Source organism: Psittacula echo, assembly GCF_963264785.1.
Source record: "Psittacula echo genome assembly, chromosome: 1".
Taxonomy (NCBI): Eukaryota; Metazoa; Chordata; class Aves; order Psittaciformes; family Psittacidae; genus Psittacula; species Psittacula echo.
This window is the reverse complement of record NC_137735.1, coordinates 125,791,319-125,809,938: the sequence shown is the minus strand read 5'-3', so window position 1 is coordinate 125,809,938 and position 18,620 is coordinate 125,791,319. Positions and strand designations below refer to the sequence as shown.

The window sequence follows — 18,620 nt, the reverse complement described above, 5'->3', positions numbered from 1 at the left end:
TTTTGGGGTTTTTTGTGTGAAACTTCAGTATAATTTGAAAATACATTGACTATAGTAAATGATATTTGTTGACTGAGAAAGCAAGAGAAGACAAATAAAACTGTGGTTCTGTTCTGAGCCTAGAGCAGAGGACAGTTCAGGTAGCTCCAATAACTAGTGCCACAGGAAGTAACAAAGATCCTGCTGTTTCTTGAGAGTGTGAGTAATGTTGTCAGCTTATCCTGTCTTTCTCTTTCCTTACTATAAGGGCTCAGTTAGTGAGTAGGTTAGGTGGGATATTTACTTTAGGTATCCCAAAGGTAGACTCATAAATCTGAGTTTGTCACCTTGCAGTGCACTGAGAATTAATGGAGAGAAGCATGCACCTAACCTCTCAAAGACATTTAACCACATAGTGTAAGATAAATTACTCTCCTCATATAAGCATTGTTCTATCACCCCTAGTTCTTCGTTGCTGGGCTCTAAATCTTAATATTCATTTCCCCTCATTAAACTGGTTAACTCAATCCAATATTATGTAAAATCAATAGGTCTGGTTTGTGTTCAGCATTAACCATTGTTGAATCAGATGTGACTATAGATGCCTATTTTACTGTCATCTAAAATAGTTACTGTTCTTTCCAGTTCTGGAAGAATCCGTCAGTTTTGTCTCTGGAAACCCAATGTGTGTTTCATTCCTCTTTGATCCTGCCTGCACCGTAGTCAGCTCACCATGTTAAGGTGGCAGGTTCTTGGTTTGCATGCCAATAGCTCCGGAAACCGGGGGTTTTTTTATGCTGACAAACTGTATTGCTATACGTTAATACCTTGTCTTCTGTGCTGTGGTTGAAGAGATAGTAGTGGAGCTCCTGGATATTCAGATATTGCTGATGGTTCCCTTTCAGGTGGGAAAGGGAATATAGAGGCCTAGTGACAGCACAGTGCATGTCAAGACTACACTGACTACATGGTACAAGACTACACAGGTTACACATTAACAAAGGCCAAAGATAAAACTGAACAGTAGTTTCTGTATATTTCTTAGCAGCATTTCTTTGATGTTTATCAGAAGCTTTTTCTTAACTGGATTCATGAGAAAGCGTGAAGCAGTGTTGTTAAATAATTGTTCTTCTTCTTCAGGGATGACTGGCCATGTTGGAGAGCTATCCATTTCCTTTCACAGTTTAGGGGGAGAGTGAGCTATAGAATCTTTAGATGAAGTTTTTTTTAGGCCAGAAAAGCCTGCCCGTTTAGACTTCACAAATATAGGGAGCTATGTCAGAAATGAGCAATGACAAAAAAATATACCCTCAGAATTATCTGTGAACTAAGTTACTTCTCTGCTGTAGATGGCCTTCTTGAGAGTTCCTCTCTCTCGGAATTTCATTCACTAGGCCAATATCAGGAGCCTGGTGCAGATGTATGATGAGTTATGATGACTGTTTTGCTGCTGTTAATCAGTTCTTCTTGGCTTGCTTCTTTTCAAGCTGTGAGTTCTGCTGACTCTAGAAAACCAAAATCTGAAGGTAAAGGAAAAGGCAGTGCCAACCTACATTTCAATATATACATCCAGATCCTCTCCCTTGACAGCATCTTTAACAGCTGGTGCATTTGACTCCAAGGTTGATTCCAGAAGTAAAATACTGAACTAAGCTGATGCTTACTCCAGATCACCTTCTCACCAACTTCAAAAGAGAAATTCACTTTAAATGTAAGTCTCAGTTAACCAAGTATAGACTTTCGGATCTGGAACATCATATCTTTAGGACTCTTGTTTTATTTTTTTTTCTTAAAAAAACCCCCAAGAAAACAACAATAACAAAACAAAAGAACCCAAGAAATCAAAGCCAACCCTTTCCTTGTTCCTTAAGTTAATTCCTGGGTGTGGAGTATTGCCATCATCTTATCCATTCAGCTACCTGAGGCAGTGCCACCCCCCAAAATGATTAGCTGATCTTATTTCTGGAAACTTAGAGTTATCTTGTAACTAAGCCTCTATTTTATAAGCTTCCACATAAAATCCAGAGTTATTATTGCTAAATTGGAAGACTGTTTTCTTTGAAGTTGCTGGTGGAAACTTAACAATGAAGTTGAAGTGATCTTCATTGTTGTTTTCCTTCTCCAGAGATTAAAATTTCATTTCCTGTAACATTTGAAAACTTTCAGCATATCTGGGCTAATTGGTTCTATGTTACACATGTTTGTGTTACTTAAAGTCCTGTTCAGTGTAATGTCAGAAAAAGTCAATGAAGACCCATTTAAAATTCTGGGGCTGGATAGTAAATAGGTGACAAAGGTAGAAGTTCTCATCCAGCCCAATTAATGTACTTCAAAATGCTTCAAAATTTCAACAGCCACATCCAGGGTTGTTGACCTTGTTTTGCTTGGGTATTCATAAACAATCATGTAGGGTCCATTTAAATGAATAAACTGCATTTTAACTCCAGCCTTCATTATTAGTTCTGATCACATTTGCTGATAGTTCAACACAGAGGCAAACAACAGATATGTTAAGCAGCTCCCTTAATTAGTGCTTCTGAGTACCACCTAAGGGAGTATTAGATCGATAGTTTGTATCATCCTTGATTAATAGTGGTATAGACTTACTATTTTAATAAATGAGGCCTCATCTAAATTATTTCAGCAGATGCCATAGTAGCTCTTTCACTGTCAAGCAAATTTTGGTGATGATTCACCAGCAATTGGTTTAGATATGGCTTCCACAAAAGTTGTTTCATTTCCTTTGGCATAAATACTTGCTCAATGAGCCAGAGCAGCTGCACTTTTTTAAGAGAAAATAGAAAGCTACAAATATTTTAATGCAGCCATCATTCATTCCATATGCTGCGTGACAGTCCATATGTTCTGTGATGTCTCAAAGCCTTGATACCTGCCTTACGTGGAGATACACATTTCAGCTAACGTTTGCATAGGTTTGTACAGGAAGAATCAAAGTGATTCTTAAGAGTAAGCACTCAAAAGTCAATTCTGCTTTCGTAGTATCATATGTGCATCTAATTCTGCTGTGTAGCAAAAAGCAATAAAGTAAATTGTACAGCATTCCAGGGAAGTGGTGGTGCTGCCAGAGCATCCTGGACTGACATCCTGCTCAGTGCCAGGGAAGAAGTAGGAGAAAACTCTTCAGCACGTACAAACGAGAAACGATAGACCTGAGTTCTCTGCAGAGTGTTTAGTGGAGGCATAGGTCTTGGTCTAGTATACATCTATCTTGTAGAAGTGGGTGATATTGTTAATGTACATCCCCACAAAATTTGCCTATGCTTCAATTATTTCTGGTACTTCTAAATTATTATAGCAGTACTTGTGTTTTTGTTTTTTGTTTTTTGTTTTTTTTTTTTTCCTGTAAACTACACTAACTCTATTCTTAGATGAACCAGAATAAACTGCCAGGAAAACATGACTCTGGTTTCAAGGGAGTGAAAGAATTATTTCTACCTAACGGTAGTTAGCCCATTGTCTTGTCACTCCGTGGTCTTGGTCTGCTATGGTTCAAGCTGGTCTCTGAAGTCAGCTTGGTATGGATGTATCCATGTTGCAGTGCAGATGCCAGGGACTGCTGTGTAATGATAGGGGAGGGGAACAGTCTGTGAAATTTGTTGTGGGAACATTATTTAAACCAGGCCCACATTGCACTTCAAGAGAACGCTTGGAGTTTGAGCTTAAACAAGAAGAAGAGAGTGGCATGAGTGGAGCTTGCTGAAGGCATCTTAGCAACCTTGAGTATTGCAAGGGAGGATGAGAGGTGCAAATACGGCTTCAAAAATCTGTGGTTGGTGGGGCAGGGAGAAGTCTTTGTCCAGCATCACAACTTATGCCATTCTATGGGGGCCCTATCTTCTCCTACCTAACATACACCTGTTCCCTGTACCTTCCTTGCGTCATCATGCCCCTTTTTCTTCCCCACAGCTGCCTTGTCAGCCCTTTTCTCCACCTCTCTCACCTGCCCTCTCACAATAAACACTTTTTTTTTTCCACCTTATCCCAGAAGCACATTATTTTTATTTCTGAGGGTCTGACAGGACTAGTACGGGAAGCAAAAGACTCTGTGGCTTCCTTGGTCAAGGTAGGACAACAAGCCACCCTGAGAGGCTGGAGGTACTGCTCTAGACACCCTTTCTTTTCCCAACATCAACAAAGTATATACGGATAAAAAGCAAGAACTAACTTTGCTAGCTAGAAAGGACAATGCTGATGCCTCATCAGCATTAACAAAAACGTTTGCCACTTCAAGCTACTGACTGCTTTGCCTACTGTTTTCACCTGGCTACACAATTGCTTCTCAGAAATGATCTTACTTTTTGGGCTCATCTGATTGCTGTTGGCCAAGATTGTTGTCTAGAGAAGGTCCAGTCCTTGTGGGTGTATACTCCACATGCTTGCCAGAACATACTGCCAGGGTGAACTTTTGAATTCAAAGTACAGATTATACTTTGGAGGTTTTTTGTCTTCAGTTGGTGACTTTATAAAGCAGTTTCCCTTGATAATGTTGTGTTAGTTTAGATCCTCCCTATTTACCTAGAAGTGTGTTTTCACTTACGCAGAAGTCAAGCAATAAATGACAGGAAGGACTCTGTTAGGTTGAGGGTCTGCACAGGGACTAGAGAAACTTGGAATGCTGTTTTTGTTATACACTTCCTGTAAAATGTAGATAAGAAAATAGGTGAAAATGTATGAGAATTTCAGAGAATCTTTTATTATAAATATGTTTATAGGGAATTGCTTTTACAGAAATAATATCCAATTCTGTAGTTATTCTGGTAAACAAAATTCAGCTTGTCTTTGTATCTTCAAGAGCAGCTTTCCATATGAAGTTTCTAGCTTTAAAACACATCACTTGGCTGACTGATATGCAAATTATAAACATTAGAACAGGAAAAAAGAGAAAGATGAAAAAGTATTGTGCCCTGCACCTGAGTCGGGGCAATCCCAAGCACAAATACAGGCTGGGTGGAGAATAGATTGAGAGCAGCCCTGAGGAACAAAACTTTGGGGTGTTTTGGTGCTGATGTTGAGAAGCTCAACGTGACTCAGCAATGGGCACTTGCAGCCCAGAAAAAAGTCCATATGCTGGACTGCATCAAAAGGAGCATGACCAGCAGGTCTAAAGAGGTGATTCTGCCTCTCTACTCTGCTCTTGTGAGACACCACACGTAGTACAGCATCCAGCTCTAAGGCCTGCAACATAACAAGGGCGTGGAGCTGTTGGAGTGAGTCCAGAGGAGGGCCACAAAGTTGATCAGAGGGCTGGAGCACTCTTCTATGAAGACAGGCTTAAGAGTTGGGCTTGTTTAGCCTGGAGAAGAGGAAGCTCCAGGGAGACCTTAGAGCAGCCTTCTAGTACCTAAAGGGGGCCTATAAGAGATCTGGAGAGGGACTTAGTACAAGGGCTTGTAGTGATAGAACAAGGGGTAATCTCTTTAAACTGGAAGAGGGTAGATTTAGATTAGGTATTAGGAAGAAGTTCTTAAGTGGGAGGGAGGTGAGTCACAGGAACAGGTTGCCCAGAGAAGCTGTGGCTGCCCCATCACTGGAAGTATTCAAAGGCCAGGCTGGACGAGGCTTTGGGCAACCTGGTTTAGTGGAAGGTGTCCCTGCTTGTGGCAGGAGGAGTGGAACTAAATGTTCTTTAAGGTTCCTTCCAACCCAAAACGTTCTATGATTCTATAATAATAGTAAACTAACTCATTTCCTTTGGCATAAATACTTACTCAATGGGCCAAAAAACGCTCTCATAGATACCATTGCCTGTTTGATGACTTAATGAATAGAAGGGCTGTTTCATTGTGCCCTTTCCAACAAAGTAATAAAGAAATAAAATAAATAATACTTTTAATAATTGAGTCATCTGAAATTGACATCTCTTAGCCCTGGAAATACTTTCAAATTTCTTTAGTTAATTTAAGTGCATGAATGACATCTCAAAAATCGGGGTTTCATGATGATGTAAAACATGACATACCTAACTTACTGCAGTCTTAATTTTCAACAGTAAGATCATTCCTTTTCATCTTGCATTACTATTTTTGAATTCCTTTTATTTTATTTTTTTTTTTATATGAGAGAAAAGAGGAAAAGAGAGATACTGAACTTCAGTTTTGAGGATATTTTGTTGCATTTTTACAAACACAGAAGGTTTTAAGTTTGGGGTTTTTTATGTTTTCAACAAAGGTGATTAATTCAAATATTAGTCTCTGCTTATGTGGCAACTGTAAAACTGTTCAAGATAATTTAAGCTATGTGATGCTCTGATAATTACATTAAATTTGAACTGTTCTTTGTAGGATACTTCAAATGCTCTTGTGTGCAGTTGAATGTCACTTGAAGAGTCCTCAAATATTTTGCATGTAAGAAAACATAGTAATAGGCAGGTTGCACCTAAAACCATTACACTCTCTGAATCCTTTGATGTTAGAGAGATTGGATGCCGGTCAAATTCAGTACTTAAAATGAGTGTATAAGCTACATTTTGCTGTTGAATTTATCAAAGAGCACACGTGCATTCCCGTCCTGCTTATGTGGAAGTCCAGAGCTGGTACAAATCATAATGCCTCCATCAAGTCAGTTTGGATCTTTTAGAAAAGCAGAGTCCCTACCTGCTCCTAAGTCAGCCCGACCCTGGGAGTGGAAGATGATGTAGATCATTCTTTGATGCTGGAGGTCACAGGGCCTTATTTTATGGGTTACTTGTTAGTTTTCTATGAAAAACTTTCTTTTCCTAGCTTCCCTTAATGAACATAAATGTGAGTCATCATAAATTTTTAATCTTGAGTTCCCAGTCCTGCAGGAGTGGAAGGTGAATATATCAGTGGGGTCACCAGTCCTTGGTAGGTCCAGTAAAAATGAATAGGGTTAGAAAATCCAAATATAATTAAATGTGAATGTTCATTGCACCAAGTTCCTCTGTGAATTAATCTAATCCACATACTTGATTTTAAAGAAAAAGAATGAATCATAGAATAGTTAGGGTTGGAAAGGACCTTAAGATTATCAAGTTCCAACCCTCTGCTATGGACAGGGACACCTCACACTAAACCATGTCACCCAAGGCTCCTTCCAACCTGGCCTTGAACACTGCCAGGGATGGAGCATTCACAACTTCCTTGGGCAACCCATTCCAGTTCCTCACCACCCACACAGTAAAGAATCAATGAATAAGTATCCAAACTTATTTTAAACTGTCCCTTTATGGGTTAAGGATTAAAGTCTAATTATTCATATATTGCACATGCACATAAACAAATCTGAAGTTGATCTGAGTCACACATCTGTGTTCTGAAGAGCTGCATTTTCTCCCTTCAAAATTATCTAGCAAAAAAGCTAGTCAGGTTTTACATATTTCATAAGAAACAGACTATGAGAGTGAGTTTTAAACCAGCAGCAAGTAAATCACCTCATTTTCATTGTTTCAACATTGCAAACCAGTTTGCTGCCAGCTTGGATTTTCTAATTTTGATTTAAGCACATGACTTCTAATGACTTTGTTGGGTGGTGGGACTAGGGGATTTATGGTGCCCTTGTATGTGGGACTCTCATCACTGTACGGCAACCCTGTCGGTTTTGTGACAGAGTCTGTTTGACTGGTGCTGGATTTATGATAGAAATAATTCAGAACAGAGTAATAATTTTCCCTTGGCAATTACACTACCATTTGGTACTTTGTCCCTAAGGGGAAAATGAATGTGCCGGGATCTGTCCGTAAGTTCAGCGGCTCAGTGTAAAGAACAAATCAAGGTCAGAATACAGCTGAATGCACGTTGATGTTTCATAATATAATCTGCTTTTATCTGATTCATTAAAAGCTCATGTAATGTAAAGATTATTTTTGATTGCCATGAGATTTTTAGTCGGAATACTTTGTGAGGGGTATTTCATTATCACATTTAGTACTTTCTTTTTCTTTTCATTGCTTCTTTTCTCTGTAGCCATGGCCACCCTAGCAATTTCTTCAGTGTAACCAGGATAGCACCTTGCTGAGGGTTGGTGCCTATGATATTATATAATGTCATAAGCCACTTAATATATATATATATGTATGTATTTATTAACTTTTGAAAGGCCTTTTTCCACCTCTGCCCTTGTTGTAAAAATGGGATATCACTTTTCACCAGAGTTTGTCAGCAAACTCTTTAGACAGAAGGAAAAAGGAAGCTTATAGAAGGTGGAAGTGAGGGCAGGTGGCCTGGGAGGAATATAGGGACATTATCTGGGAAGCTAGCGATCAGGTCAGGAAAGCTAAGGCTCAGTTAGCATTGAGTCTGGCCAGAAATGTCAAGGATAACAGGAAGGGCTTCTATAAGTATGTCGTAAACAAAAGACAGACTAGGGATAATGTGGGCCCTCTCTGGAAGAAAATGAGAGAACTGGCTACCCTCAATTTGGAGAAAGCTGAGGTTCTCAGTGACTTCTTTGCCTCAGTCTTCACCAGCAAGTGTTCTAACCACACCACCCAAGTCTTGGAAGATAAATGAAGGAACTGGAAGAATTAAGACCTTAGGCCCACTGTAGGAGAGAATCAGGCTCGAGATCATCTTATGAATCTGAATGTGCACAAGTGCATGAGACCTGATGAAATCCATCCACAGGTCCTGAAGGAACTGGCGAATGAAGTGGCTAAGCCACTGGCCATCATATTTGAAAAGTCATGGCAGGTGAAGTTCCTGATGACTGGAAAAAGGGAAATATAACCCCCATTTTCAAGAAGGGGAAAATGAAAGACCCAGGGAACTACGGACCAGTCAGTCTCACCTCTGTGCCTGGCAAAATCTTGGAGCAGATTCTCCTGGAAGGCATGCTGAGGCACATGAAAAACAAGGAGGTGGTTGGTGACAGCCAGCATGGCTTCACTAAGGGGAAATCCTGCCTGACCAATTTGGAGGCCTTCTATGATGGGGCTGCAGAACTGATGGACAGGGGCAAAGCAGTTGACATAATCTACCTGGACTTGTGTAAAGCATTCAGCACTGTCCTGCATGACATCCTTGTCTCTAAACTGGAGAGACATCAATTTGATAGATGGACCACTCGGTGGACAAAGAATTGTCTGGATGGCCACACGTACCGAGTTGTGGTCAAAGGCTGATTGTCCAACTGGAAACCAGTAATGAGTGGTGTTCCTCAAGGGTTGGTGTTGGGACTCACTGTCTTCAACATCTTTGTCAGGGACATGGACAGTGGGATTGAGCACGCCCTCAGCAAGTTTGCTGATGACACCAAGCTGTGTGCTTTGGTTGATATGCTGGAGGGAAGGGATGCCATCCAGAGGGACCTTGACACACTTGTGAGGTGGGCCGATGCCAGCCTTAAGAAGTTCAACAAGGCCAATTGCAAGGTCCTACACCTGGGTTGGAGCAATCCCAGGCACAGCTACAGGTTGGGCAAAGAAGAGATTGAGAGCAGCCCTGCAGAAAAGGACTTGGGGGTGTTGGTCAATGAGAAAATGGACATGAGCCGGCTTCAGTGTGCGCTCGCAGCCCAGAAAGCCAACCGTATCCTGGGCTGCATCAAAAGGAGCGTGACCAGCAGGTCGAAGGAGGTGATCCTGCCCCTCTACTCTGCTCTCGTGAGACCTCACTTGGAGTATTGTGTGCAGTTCTGGTGTCCTCAACATAAAAAGGACATGGAACTGTTGGAACAAGTCCAGAGGAGGGCCATGAGGATGATCAGGGGAGTGGAGCACCTCCCGTATGAAGACAGGCTGACAAAGTTGTGGGTGTTCAGCCTGGAGAAGAGAAGGCTGCGTGGAGACCTCATAGCAGCCTTCCAGTATCTGAAGGGGGCCTACAAGGATGCTGGGGATGGACTATTCATCAGGAACTGTAGTGACAGGACAAGGGGTAATGGTTAAAACTTAAACAGGGGAAGTTTAGATTGGATATAAGGAAGAAATTCTTTACTGTGAGGGTGATGAGACACCGGCACAGGTTGCCCAAAGTGGTAAATGCTCCATCCCTGGTGGTGTTCTAGGCCAGGTGGGACAGAGCCTTGGGTGACATGGTCTAGTGTGAGGTATTGTCCTGGGTTCAGCAGTAGCAGTCATTTTTCTCCTTCTTAGTAGCAGGTGCAGTGCTGTGTTTTTGACTTTCAGCCTGGGAACAGCGCTGATAACACCAATGTTTTTAGTTGTTGCTCAGTAATGTTTAGTCTGACCAAGGACTTTCTGAGTCTCATGCTCTGCCAGGGAGGAGGGAAGCCAGGAGGAAGCAGAGACAGGACACCTGACCCAAACTAGCCGAGGAGGTATTCCATACCACAACATGTCATGCCCAGTTTATAAACTGGGGGCAGCTACCCGGAAGGTCTAGATCACTGCTCAGGTTGGGCTGGGTATTGGTCAGCATGTGGTTGGCGGTTGTATTCTCTTCCCTTGTCATTATTATTATTGGTGGTAGCAGCAGTGGTTTGTGTTATACCTTTGTTACTCCCCATCCCTCAGGGACCATCAGGAGGAAGAAGGGGGGAGTGAGCAAGCGGCTGCATGGTTTCTGGGTTGCTGGCTGGGCTTAAACCACGACAGGTATCCCTGCCCATGTTAGGAGGGATGGAATTAGATGATCTTTAGGTCCTTTCCAACCATAACTATTCTATGATTCTGATTCTATGACATAAAAAACTTCTGCAGCAAGATGTTTGTCTAGAAGTAATCTTTCTAATAGCTAAAAAGATCTTTTGGCTAGTCTGTGTTCCTGTTCTCCTGTTCTCCAGTTCAGTTCAGCAGGCAACTTTGAAATTTGGAACACAGATAAGACACACCTCATGTGGTGCCTTGTTTCTAACACATGCTAAAGTTCTCATGTGAAACGGTAGCTGCGGAATGATTGACATGCTGATAAATCAGCGGGTAAGGACAATTTTATAAAAAGTGATAAAACAGTGAAGCGTTTCCAATGTGATCTTTTGGTTAAATTTTGCTTTTGTCGTCATGTTTCAATATAGTGAATGCTGGCTTTGAGATGGCTTGTAAAGGCTCTGTCATGGTTTAAGCCCAGCCACACAACCTCTCTCTCACTCTTCCCCTTCTTCCCTCCACTCCCGGAGGGATGGGGAAGAGAACCAAAGGAATGTAACTCCCACGGGTTGAGATAAGAACAGTCCAGTAACTAAGATATAACACAAACCACTACTGCTACACCAATAATAATAATGATAAGGGAAATAACAAGGGATGAGAATACAACCGCTCACCACCTGCCGACCGATACCCAGCCCGACCCGAGCAGTGATCTAGCCCTTCTGGGTAACTGCCCCCAGTTTATATAGTGGGCATGACGTGCTGTGGTATGGAATACCTCTTTGGCTAGTTTGGGTCAGGTGTCCTGTCTCTGCTTCCTCCTGGCTTCCCCTCCTCCCTGGCAGAGCATGAGACTCACAAAGTCCTTAGTCAGAGTAAACATTACTGAGCAGCAACTAAAAACACTGGTGTTTATCAGTGCTGTTCCCAGGCTGAAAGTCAAAAGCACATCACTGCACCAGCTACTAAGAAGGAGAAAAATGACTGCTATTGCTGAACCCAGGACTTTTAAGTCTGCTCTTATTTCTGTGTGACCAGTAATGTAAATAAAACCCCTCAAATTTAGAATACAGTATACAAGGTCCCTGCTTTTTGTAGTTTATACTTGAAGCTACATAAACAGCAGTTCTTTTAGGACATTAAATTGATCTGTTGGTACTCCTCTGTGAATATTTACAGGGCAAAAGACCAGAGTTACAAAGTTCTTAATATCATGCCTCTAAGAGGAGTATTGAAATTCTAGTGTGCGTTAGATATCCATTGCTAGAGGCCTATATAAACAAAACTGAGCAAATTTTTGCTAGGAATGGCATTGGTATGAATCTGCTTTGGGTAGGGGAGGGACTGGATGTGTTCTTAAGTTAGCTTCCAGCATTTTCAATCCAGATGCTATAGGTGAAGTTTTGTAAACTTCTTAACCTGCACTTGAGAAGCTTAGCCTGAACATCAATATGCGTCTGTTCACTGCTTATGAACTGACACCACTTGATTTGACTATTTTATCTGTTAAGATACTTGCCAAGGCTATCCCAGACTCCTTTGCAGAATTTTTTCACTTGTAGGTACCTGCTTGCTGAGATTCTCAGATGGGTACTGGAGACATGGCTGGAGAAACCTTTTTCAGACCAGATATAAGACTGGACATCACAGTATTTCTGCAGTGTTTATGTTTGTTATCTGGTTTCAGTATAGCCCATAATCAGTAATTGCCTGAGTAACAGAAAATATTTCAATTTTCCTCTGAGATGGTTAAGTTGGAAAAGAACCTTGTCTCAGCCCTGGCTCTTGTGTATTTGGACTTTGGCAGGCAATATCTGATAGTAATTTTGCTGGACTTTAAGGATAGAAATATGATTGATGGCTAAAAAGACACAAGAAAAATAAGGATTTCTGCCACTGACCTTCCAGTGACATTGTTGGAAGAGAGAATGATAAATCAAGCTGTATGTGTAGAGTATATACTTAACTAATGTTATACACTGTAGTGCCTTTGAGTAAATATTACCAGACAGGGAAATTATTTTACATTTTTTCCTTTGATGGGAAGGTTGCTACTGTGACTTTTATTATTTTTGTATTAGTAACTGTTAAACATTTCTGTTCTGTTGAACATTTCTGTGGGTCTGTGGTTTTCCGCCATTGCTCAGAGAGATACTCAGAACAGACTCATTCTGTGTTCTATCTTCTTTTCTCATCTTGGTCCTTTCCTGCTCCATAAATGACACAAGTGATTTCATTTAGCAGTTGTCAGCCATCTGGGGGTGTGTGTTTGTCACAAGTCCTGTGACACTTGTGAGTCTTTGACCATTCCTTCCTCCTTTGATTTTCTGGCCAGATCCTGTGTAACCATCTTTGAAAGGTTCTCCTGATGAAGGAGAATCCTAGAAGTGTACCAGCACCCCTTGGCTGATGAAAGAGTTTGCCACTGTTCAAGAGACAGTACATCTTGCTGGATGCAGTATCCCCTAGGAAAGAGAAGTCTTGAAATTACTCTTAGTGCTGGTCAAGCTTTTAATGTAAAGTTAAAGAATATGATTGTAGTAAAATACAAAGCTTAAGAAACCAAACACTGTGCTTTGTGAAGATGCAAGATATTAGAACATAGCTCACCACAATCATGGTGCTTTGGCTATTTTCTGTCTTCTGCTAACCTGATTGTCATGATAGTCAAAGTGACTCCTAGGACAAGTCACACAGGTCCTAGACCTGTGATGTAGATTCCAGGACTTTTAAATCCATTTTACAGTTTCTGGTTTATCTCTTTTATGGTTTAGGGTCAGAGCTTCTCCTTATATCCTATTTTCCAAAATATGAATGCCAAAACTTAGCAATCTTACCAAACTCTTGCCTTTTTTTTTTTTTTTTTTTTTTTAATGAAAATACAGCTTTTTAAGCTGTGGTATAAATTTAATATTTGATGACATATATACCACATTTCACACAAAAAGGTAGACCAATGAATGTACGTATCTTGACAGAATGGACAGAATTACAGAAACAATATAATGGCAAGTACTCTGGGAGTGCAGTGTATTTGGAATAAGAAGTTCATAAACATGGCTTAGTGGCCAAGGGTGAAAGAACGGGAAGATCATGGTTTTCTGTAGGCGTCCATACAATAAAATAGTGTAAAATATAAAGAACATCCTGCCATGGCAAAATTGCTGAAACACTTCCGTTTTCTCTGAGGAAGTGCTCCTATCTTAACTGCCACCGTAAGAGGATTTTAGATATGTCTCTGCTCAAGTTCTCTCAGAAGTCCATCCTAGCAGCTGTACTTGAAAAGTATTAACAACATGTGCTGACAGAGTTTATCATTGATCGTAGCACCCGTAACCACTTTCCCTGATTTGAAGTGATGAATTTGTTGCCATTTATATAATAATGTCATTCACAAGGACCTCTCCTTATCCCTGTCCCTGCTCTTGGGACTGATTCGAACTTTCCCACAATCTGTTTTTGTGAGAAGGAATAGACCCTTAAGGAAACAGCAGTAAAAGTGGGGGACAGGAGGAGAGGAAGGCATAATTGAATGGGGTGATAAATTTGGAAGTTAGAAGCAGTGACTGATGAGAGTAACAGCTCCTGTTGTGAACAGGATGAGTATCATCAGCTAAGTATCAGGATTTTGAAAATGATTAGGAAAGCCAAGGGCTCAGGAATAAGATATAGATCTCTCTGAGTCACTTATGTCTTTATGGGGAAGTTAAGCTTAAAAAGAAATAATGTTTGGTTTGCAGTGATGATTTCCTTTTTGCACTTAGCATAGAGAGATTTAATTTTGGAAGCATATTCCTAAACGTCCATTAGTGCAGCTATAATAAACATATTTCTGTTTATTCCTTAAGCAGCATGTTACCTAGAGCTATTCCTCTTGTTCCGTACTCCACGCTTTCTCATGTCAATCAAATTATCAGTAACAATAATCACAAATCCCATTAGGAACTAATTACACATATGCAACTTCAAGCTAGTTTACCTCTTTACTAACGTTATCTTCAAGATTTTTAACTGCAGTCAGTCCTGCTTGCTTCTAGCTCTGTAATTATGGTTACACATCTTTACAAAATATTAAGACCTAGAACTCATCCTAATCTGCTGCTTCAGAAATAAGAAAGCTCTGTAAAATGGAGTAACCTTCTCTTTGGTCTTTTATGTCTGTAAACAAATGGGACAAAATTCTGATTGATTTATAAACACCTGAAAAAACATAGTTAATGTGGAAAGTGCTGGAACATCCTTAGTCAAAGTGATGTCACTGCATAAGTCACTTCCAAGTGGCTTAAGGTAGCTCCAAAAGAGAGAAAAAAGAGGGGAGGATAACTGAAACTGAAGATGCTTCCTTGCCAGTAGTTCTTCCCAACTGCCCATGGCCAGTAGAAATGTTCTCTGAAGCAAAATGGCTTGGGTTGTTGATATTATGCAGACAGCTTTGTATCCTACAAATCAGTAAGCATCTTCCTTTTGCTTTTTGTCAAAGTCAGTTACTTCATTGTTCATGTCTTTCATAGCCACAGGATTCCATATAAAGTAGGAATTGCTTATCTAGTTTTCTTCCATGTATGTTCATGCCTTCCTTCATCCATAAGTATGCTTTCACATGTATTGGGAGTGACTGTGAATTGCTGTTTTTTGTAAGGTTGTCTTTTATGTCATTTTAATGTTTTTCTGCCTTTTCATTTCTTTTGAAAAAAAAAAAAAGAAAAAAGTAACTTTTGCCTCATTGGGTATTTTCTGCAAAATCAATTTAACACTAATATCTTTTATTGTACAGAGCTGGTTATTTGCCTCAGAATATCCCTTTGGAGATTATCAGATACTTTTCAGAGGAGAAGGATTTTCTGCCTTGGCATGCTGCCAGCCGAGCTCTTTATCCTCTAGATAAATTGCTGGACCGAGCAGAAAACTACAACATTTTCAATGTAAGAGATACAACCTTTGTTCCATCTGTCCTTCTGTCCGTCCTTCCTTCCATTTTTCCTTCCTTCCTTCCATCTGTCCTTACATCCATCCTTCCTTCCTTCTGTCCTTCATTCCTTCCTTCTGTCCTTCCTTCTATCCTTTTTTTTCTCTTACTCCACCTCCTTTCATTGCCAGGAGTTAAGCTATTCCCAGTCATATACTGTAAATGACCTAGGGATATTAGCTTTCTTCTTAATTATTATTTAAATAGCAATTGTCAAGCTTTGGTTCATTTGCATTTGAATAGTGATAACTGTTGTTTGAGGCATATATGATTAGCAGAAGGAAAAGTAATTATCTATCCTATAAAATATTATGTCAAGAAAAGTATTTCACTTAAAAGAGCCAAAGTAATCTGTTTCCAGATTTTCTCTTTTGAGGAGCCCCACAGCGATATTTAGGTTGATGCGCAAGCTCAGCAAGGAAACCAAATGCAAACACAACTCAACAGGATGCATGCAACTGAAGTGAAGATTTGTAGTCATTATTTCATCCAAAAAGCCGTGGTAAATTCAATGCAGTTACCTTAATTAACAAGGATTAGATCTCCATTGAATCTAAAGCCCATTCATAATTGGGTCCGAAGGGACCAGTAACAGCTAGCAGTACATAATTAAGATAGACATGACAAACATTTTAACATTTTACCTGAAACTACACTGAAGCATGTTTTACGAAGTTCACAGGACTTGATTGCAGCCAGTGACACTTATGAACTCTTAGGCTTTTAATTCATTATGGATTTTATGTAGGCTATGTATTTTCAAAGGCCAACATACTGTAATTTTATGTAATTTTGTAAAGCCTTCAAATGGAGAAACTCTCTAAAGCCTGAAATGCTTAAAGGTGCTTTTTACTTAAACATGGTTTTGCTTGTGAGTCTCTGTGCCCCCAGACACACATGCTCAGACAACAGGAAGCTAGAGGTGGCTGCATGTATGTATATACATATAGAAGTACATACAAGTATATAAATACACACACATACATAGAGCTACCTTTTGACATGGAAAATAAATTTTGTAGAACAAATACTACAGATTAATAAAGACACATTGAAATTCTTTATGAACCTACAGTGTAGGCCTACATGCAAACCAGAGCCATAATATAAAATGATGTTGAAATAATTTTCATGTTTAGTCTGTTGTTAGCTGCACAGAAAAATTCTTACGAGCCTGCCATTGCTGTATCACTTTTAAACATGGCTGTCTAAAGAAAACACAGTTTTAATAAATAAAACCAGTAAAATTCATGGCTGTGTTGTGTTTTATCAGTACTGATGAGAGCTTTGCAAGCAAAGGTGATAGCAGAGGATATAAAAAGTCTTTTTAGTCACAGAATAACATATCTGCTAGAGAAAGCTCCACTATGAATTTACTTTTGTGTTGGCATCATATACACATGCACAGGCATCCACAGTAATAAAATATATACTATCCTGCATGGGTCTTCATATCTCAGATATCTTTTTTCAGTCGGCAAAAGATTACCGAATACAATGACTTTCTTTCGTCACAACTTCTCAGAATATGTAAATATGTCTTCTGTGTAAAAAGTAAAAGTAACTAAAATAAATCTTGGACTTTTTTTTTTTGTTCTTTAAGCACACCAAAAACCTTAACTTAAAGCATCATGTCATTAAATGTGCAAAGCTTCTTTGCAGCCACATTGTTCTGTATTCTGAAGCTAATTGAATGTACTGCCATAATGTTTTTGCTATGGTTATTAAACCAATATTCTTTAAAAAGTGTACATGCGCATTGTAGTTGAGATTGGCTATACAGTAGAAATTAAGCTATTGACACTCTTGCAAATTTTCAGTTGTGTATTGTGAGTTCAAAATAGCATGTAATAAACTTTTAAATTGATGGGGTTTGTAATAATAAATTGTCTTATACTAGGCATCTAATCAAATAGCTGTTCTACAGATTACTTCTCACTATAGCAATGAAAGGATTATACCCAGACATGTTGCTTTGCTAAATGCAAATGAAAATCATTGGAAAATCAGACATTGAGGTTGACCAAAAAAAGAAAAACCAACCAAAGCCTCAATAGTCAGTAGTATTTCAATCTCAAATAAAGAATAAAATTATCATTAAATATATTTTTCTTTCTTCCCTCAGGAGTATATATTAAGACAAGTTGCATCAATGTATCTCAAGCTTGGATGGCCAACGAATAATTTAAACAAATCGCTTGTTCAAGCATCATACCAACATGAGTACTGTTATATTTCTTTTTTTATTGTTGTTTTCTTTTCTTTTTTTGTGGGATGTAGTTGTAATAATGTGTTCTCTTAAATTTTGGTGTTATCTTCAGCATGTCATACTTTCCTAGCTCTATTGTCCTTCTGTTTTTCCTTTCTGGGTTAGAGGGAGAGCAGCAAGATGCTGTAAGATGAATTCCTCTTTCTTGAGTTTGGAGAACATGGTTTCCTAAGCCTTAATTTAATATCTGACTGAACTGGAAGTTTAAGAACTTGGATTTGTGACCACAGAGGTCAGAAAGAATGCATAAGTGTAAATGGGGATTGGTTTTGGTTCACAACCTTTCTTTAGTTGTTGCATCAGCTGTAGGCATTAAATTGACACTAAAATTTGTGTAGCTGGATCATCTCTGATATGTTGGCCAACTATCAGTTGCTGCTACTGTTACAAAAATTGCTTTTTGTAAACAAACACATTCACTAATGCAACCTTGTGGCTTTCTTTAATTTGGACAGAGAGTTGCGTCGGGAAGTCATCATGTTGGCCTGTAGCTTTGGTAACAAGCACTGTCACCAGCAGGCTGCAACTTTAATCTCAGATTGGATTTCTAGCAATAGGAACCGGTAAGTGGAACTGAAATGTGTGTGTCCTGTTTCTCCTGTTCAGAGGCAATACAGCTGGCGTGCATCTTTTCCTGCCTGCTCCCATCTGCAGTGCCCTGTTCTGCAGAGTGGTATGGAAGGAAGCAGAGGTCGCTGGCTGCTATTTAAAAATGTCTGTGGGGCTTCAGAATGAATTATTTGAATTTGCATATGTGAGTGGGTGTAAGGGGCACCCATGTAGCCTCTGCCCACTCCTGATAAATTGCTGTTAGATGATTATATGCTAGAAGGCAAGAAAATGGCTTTTAAGGCGGGGTTTAAAAGAAGAAAAATGAG

General features: G+C 39.7%; 1 protein-coding gene across 1 annotated transcript in view; it reads left to right on the top strand.

Moving 5' to 3' along the window:
- The window catches only part of TRHDE (thyrotropin releasing hormone degrading enzyme), a gene marked incomplete at its 5' end in the record, with an annotated part of 213,568 nt that overhangs the window by 174,166 nt on the left and 20,782 nt on the right, over positions 1–18,620 (top strand). The window contains 3 exons of the mRNA XM_080635365.1: positions 15,282–15,429; positions 17,599–17,696; positions 18,198–18,305. Coding sequence (XP_080491491.1) covers positions 15,282–15,429; positions 17,599–17,696; positions 18,198–18,305 — 354 coding nt within the window. The remainder of the gene's footprint in view (positions 1–15,281; positions 15,430–17,598; positions 17,697–18,197; positions 18,306–18,620) is intronic.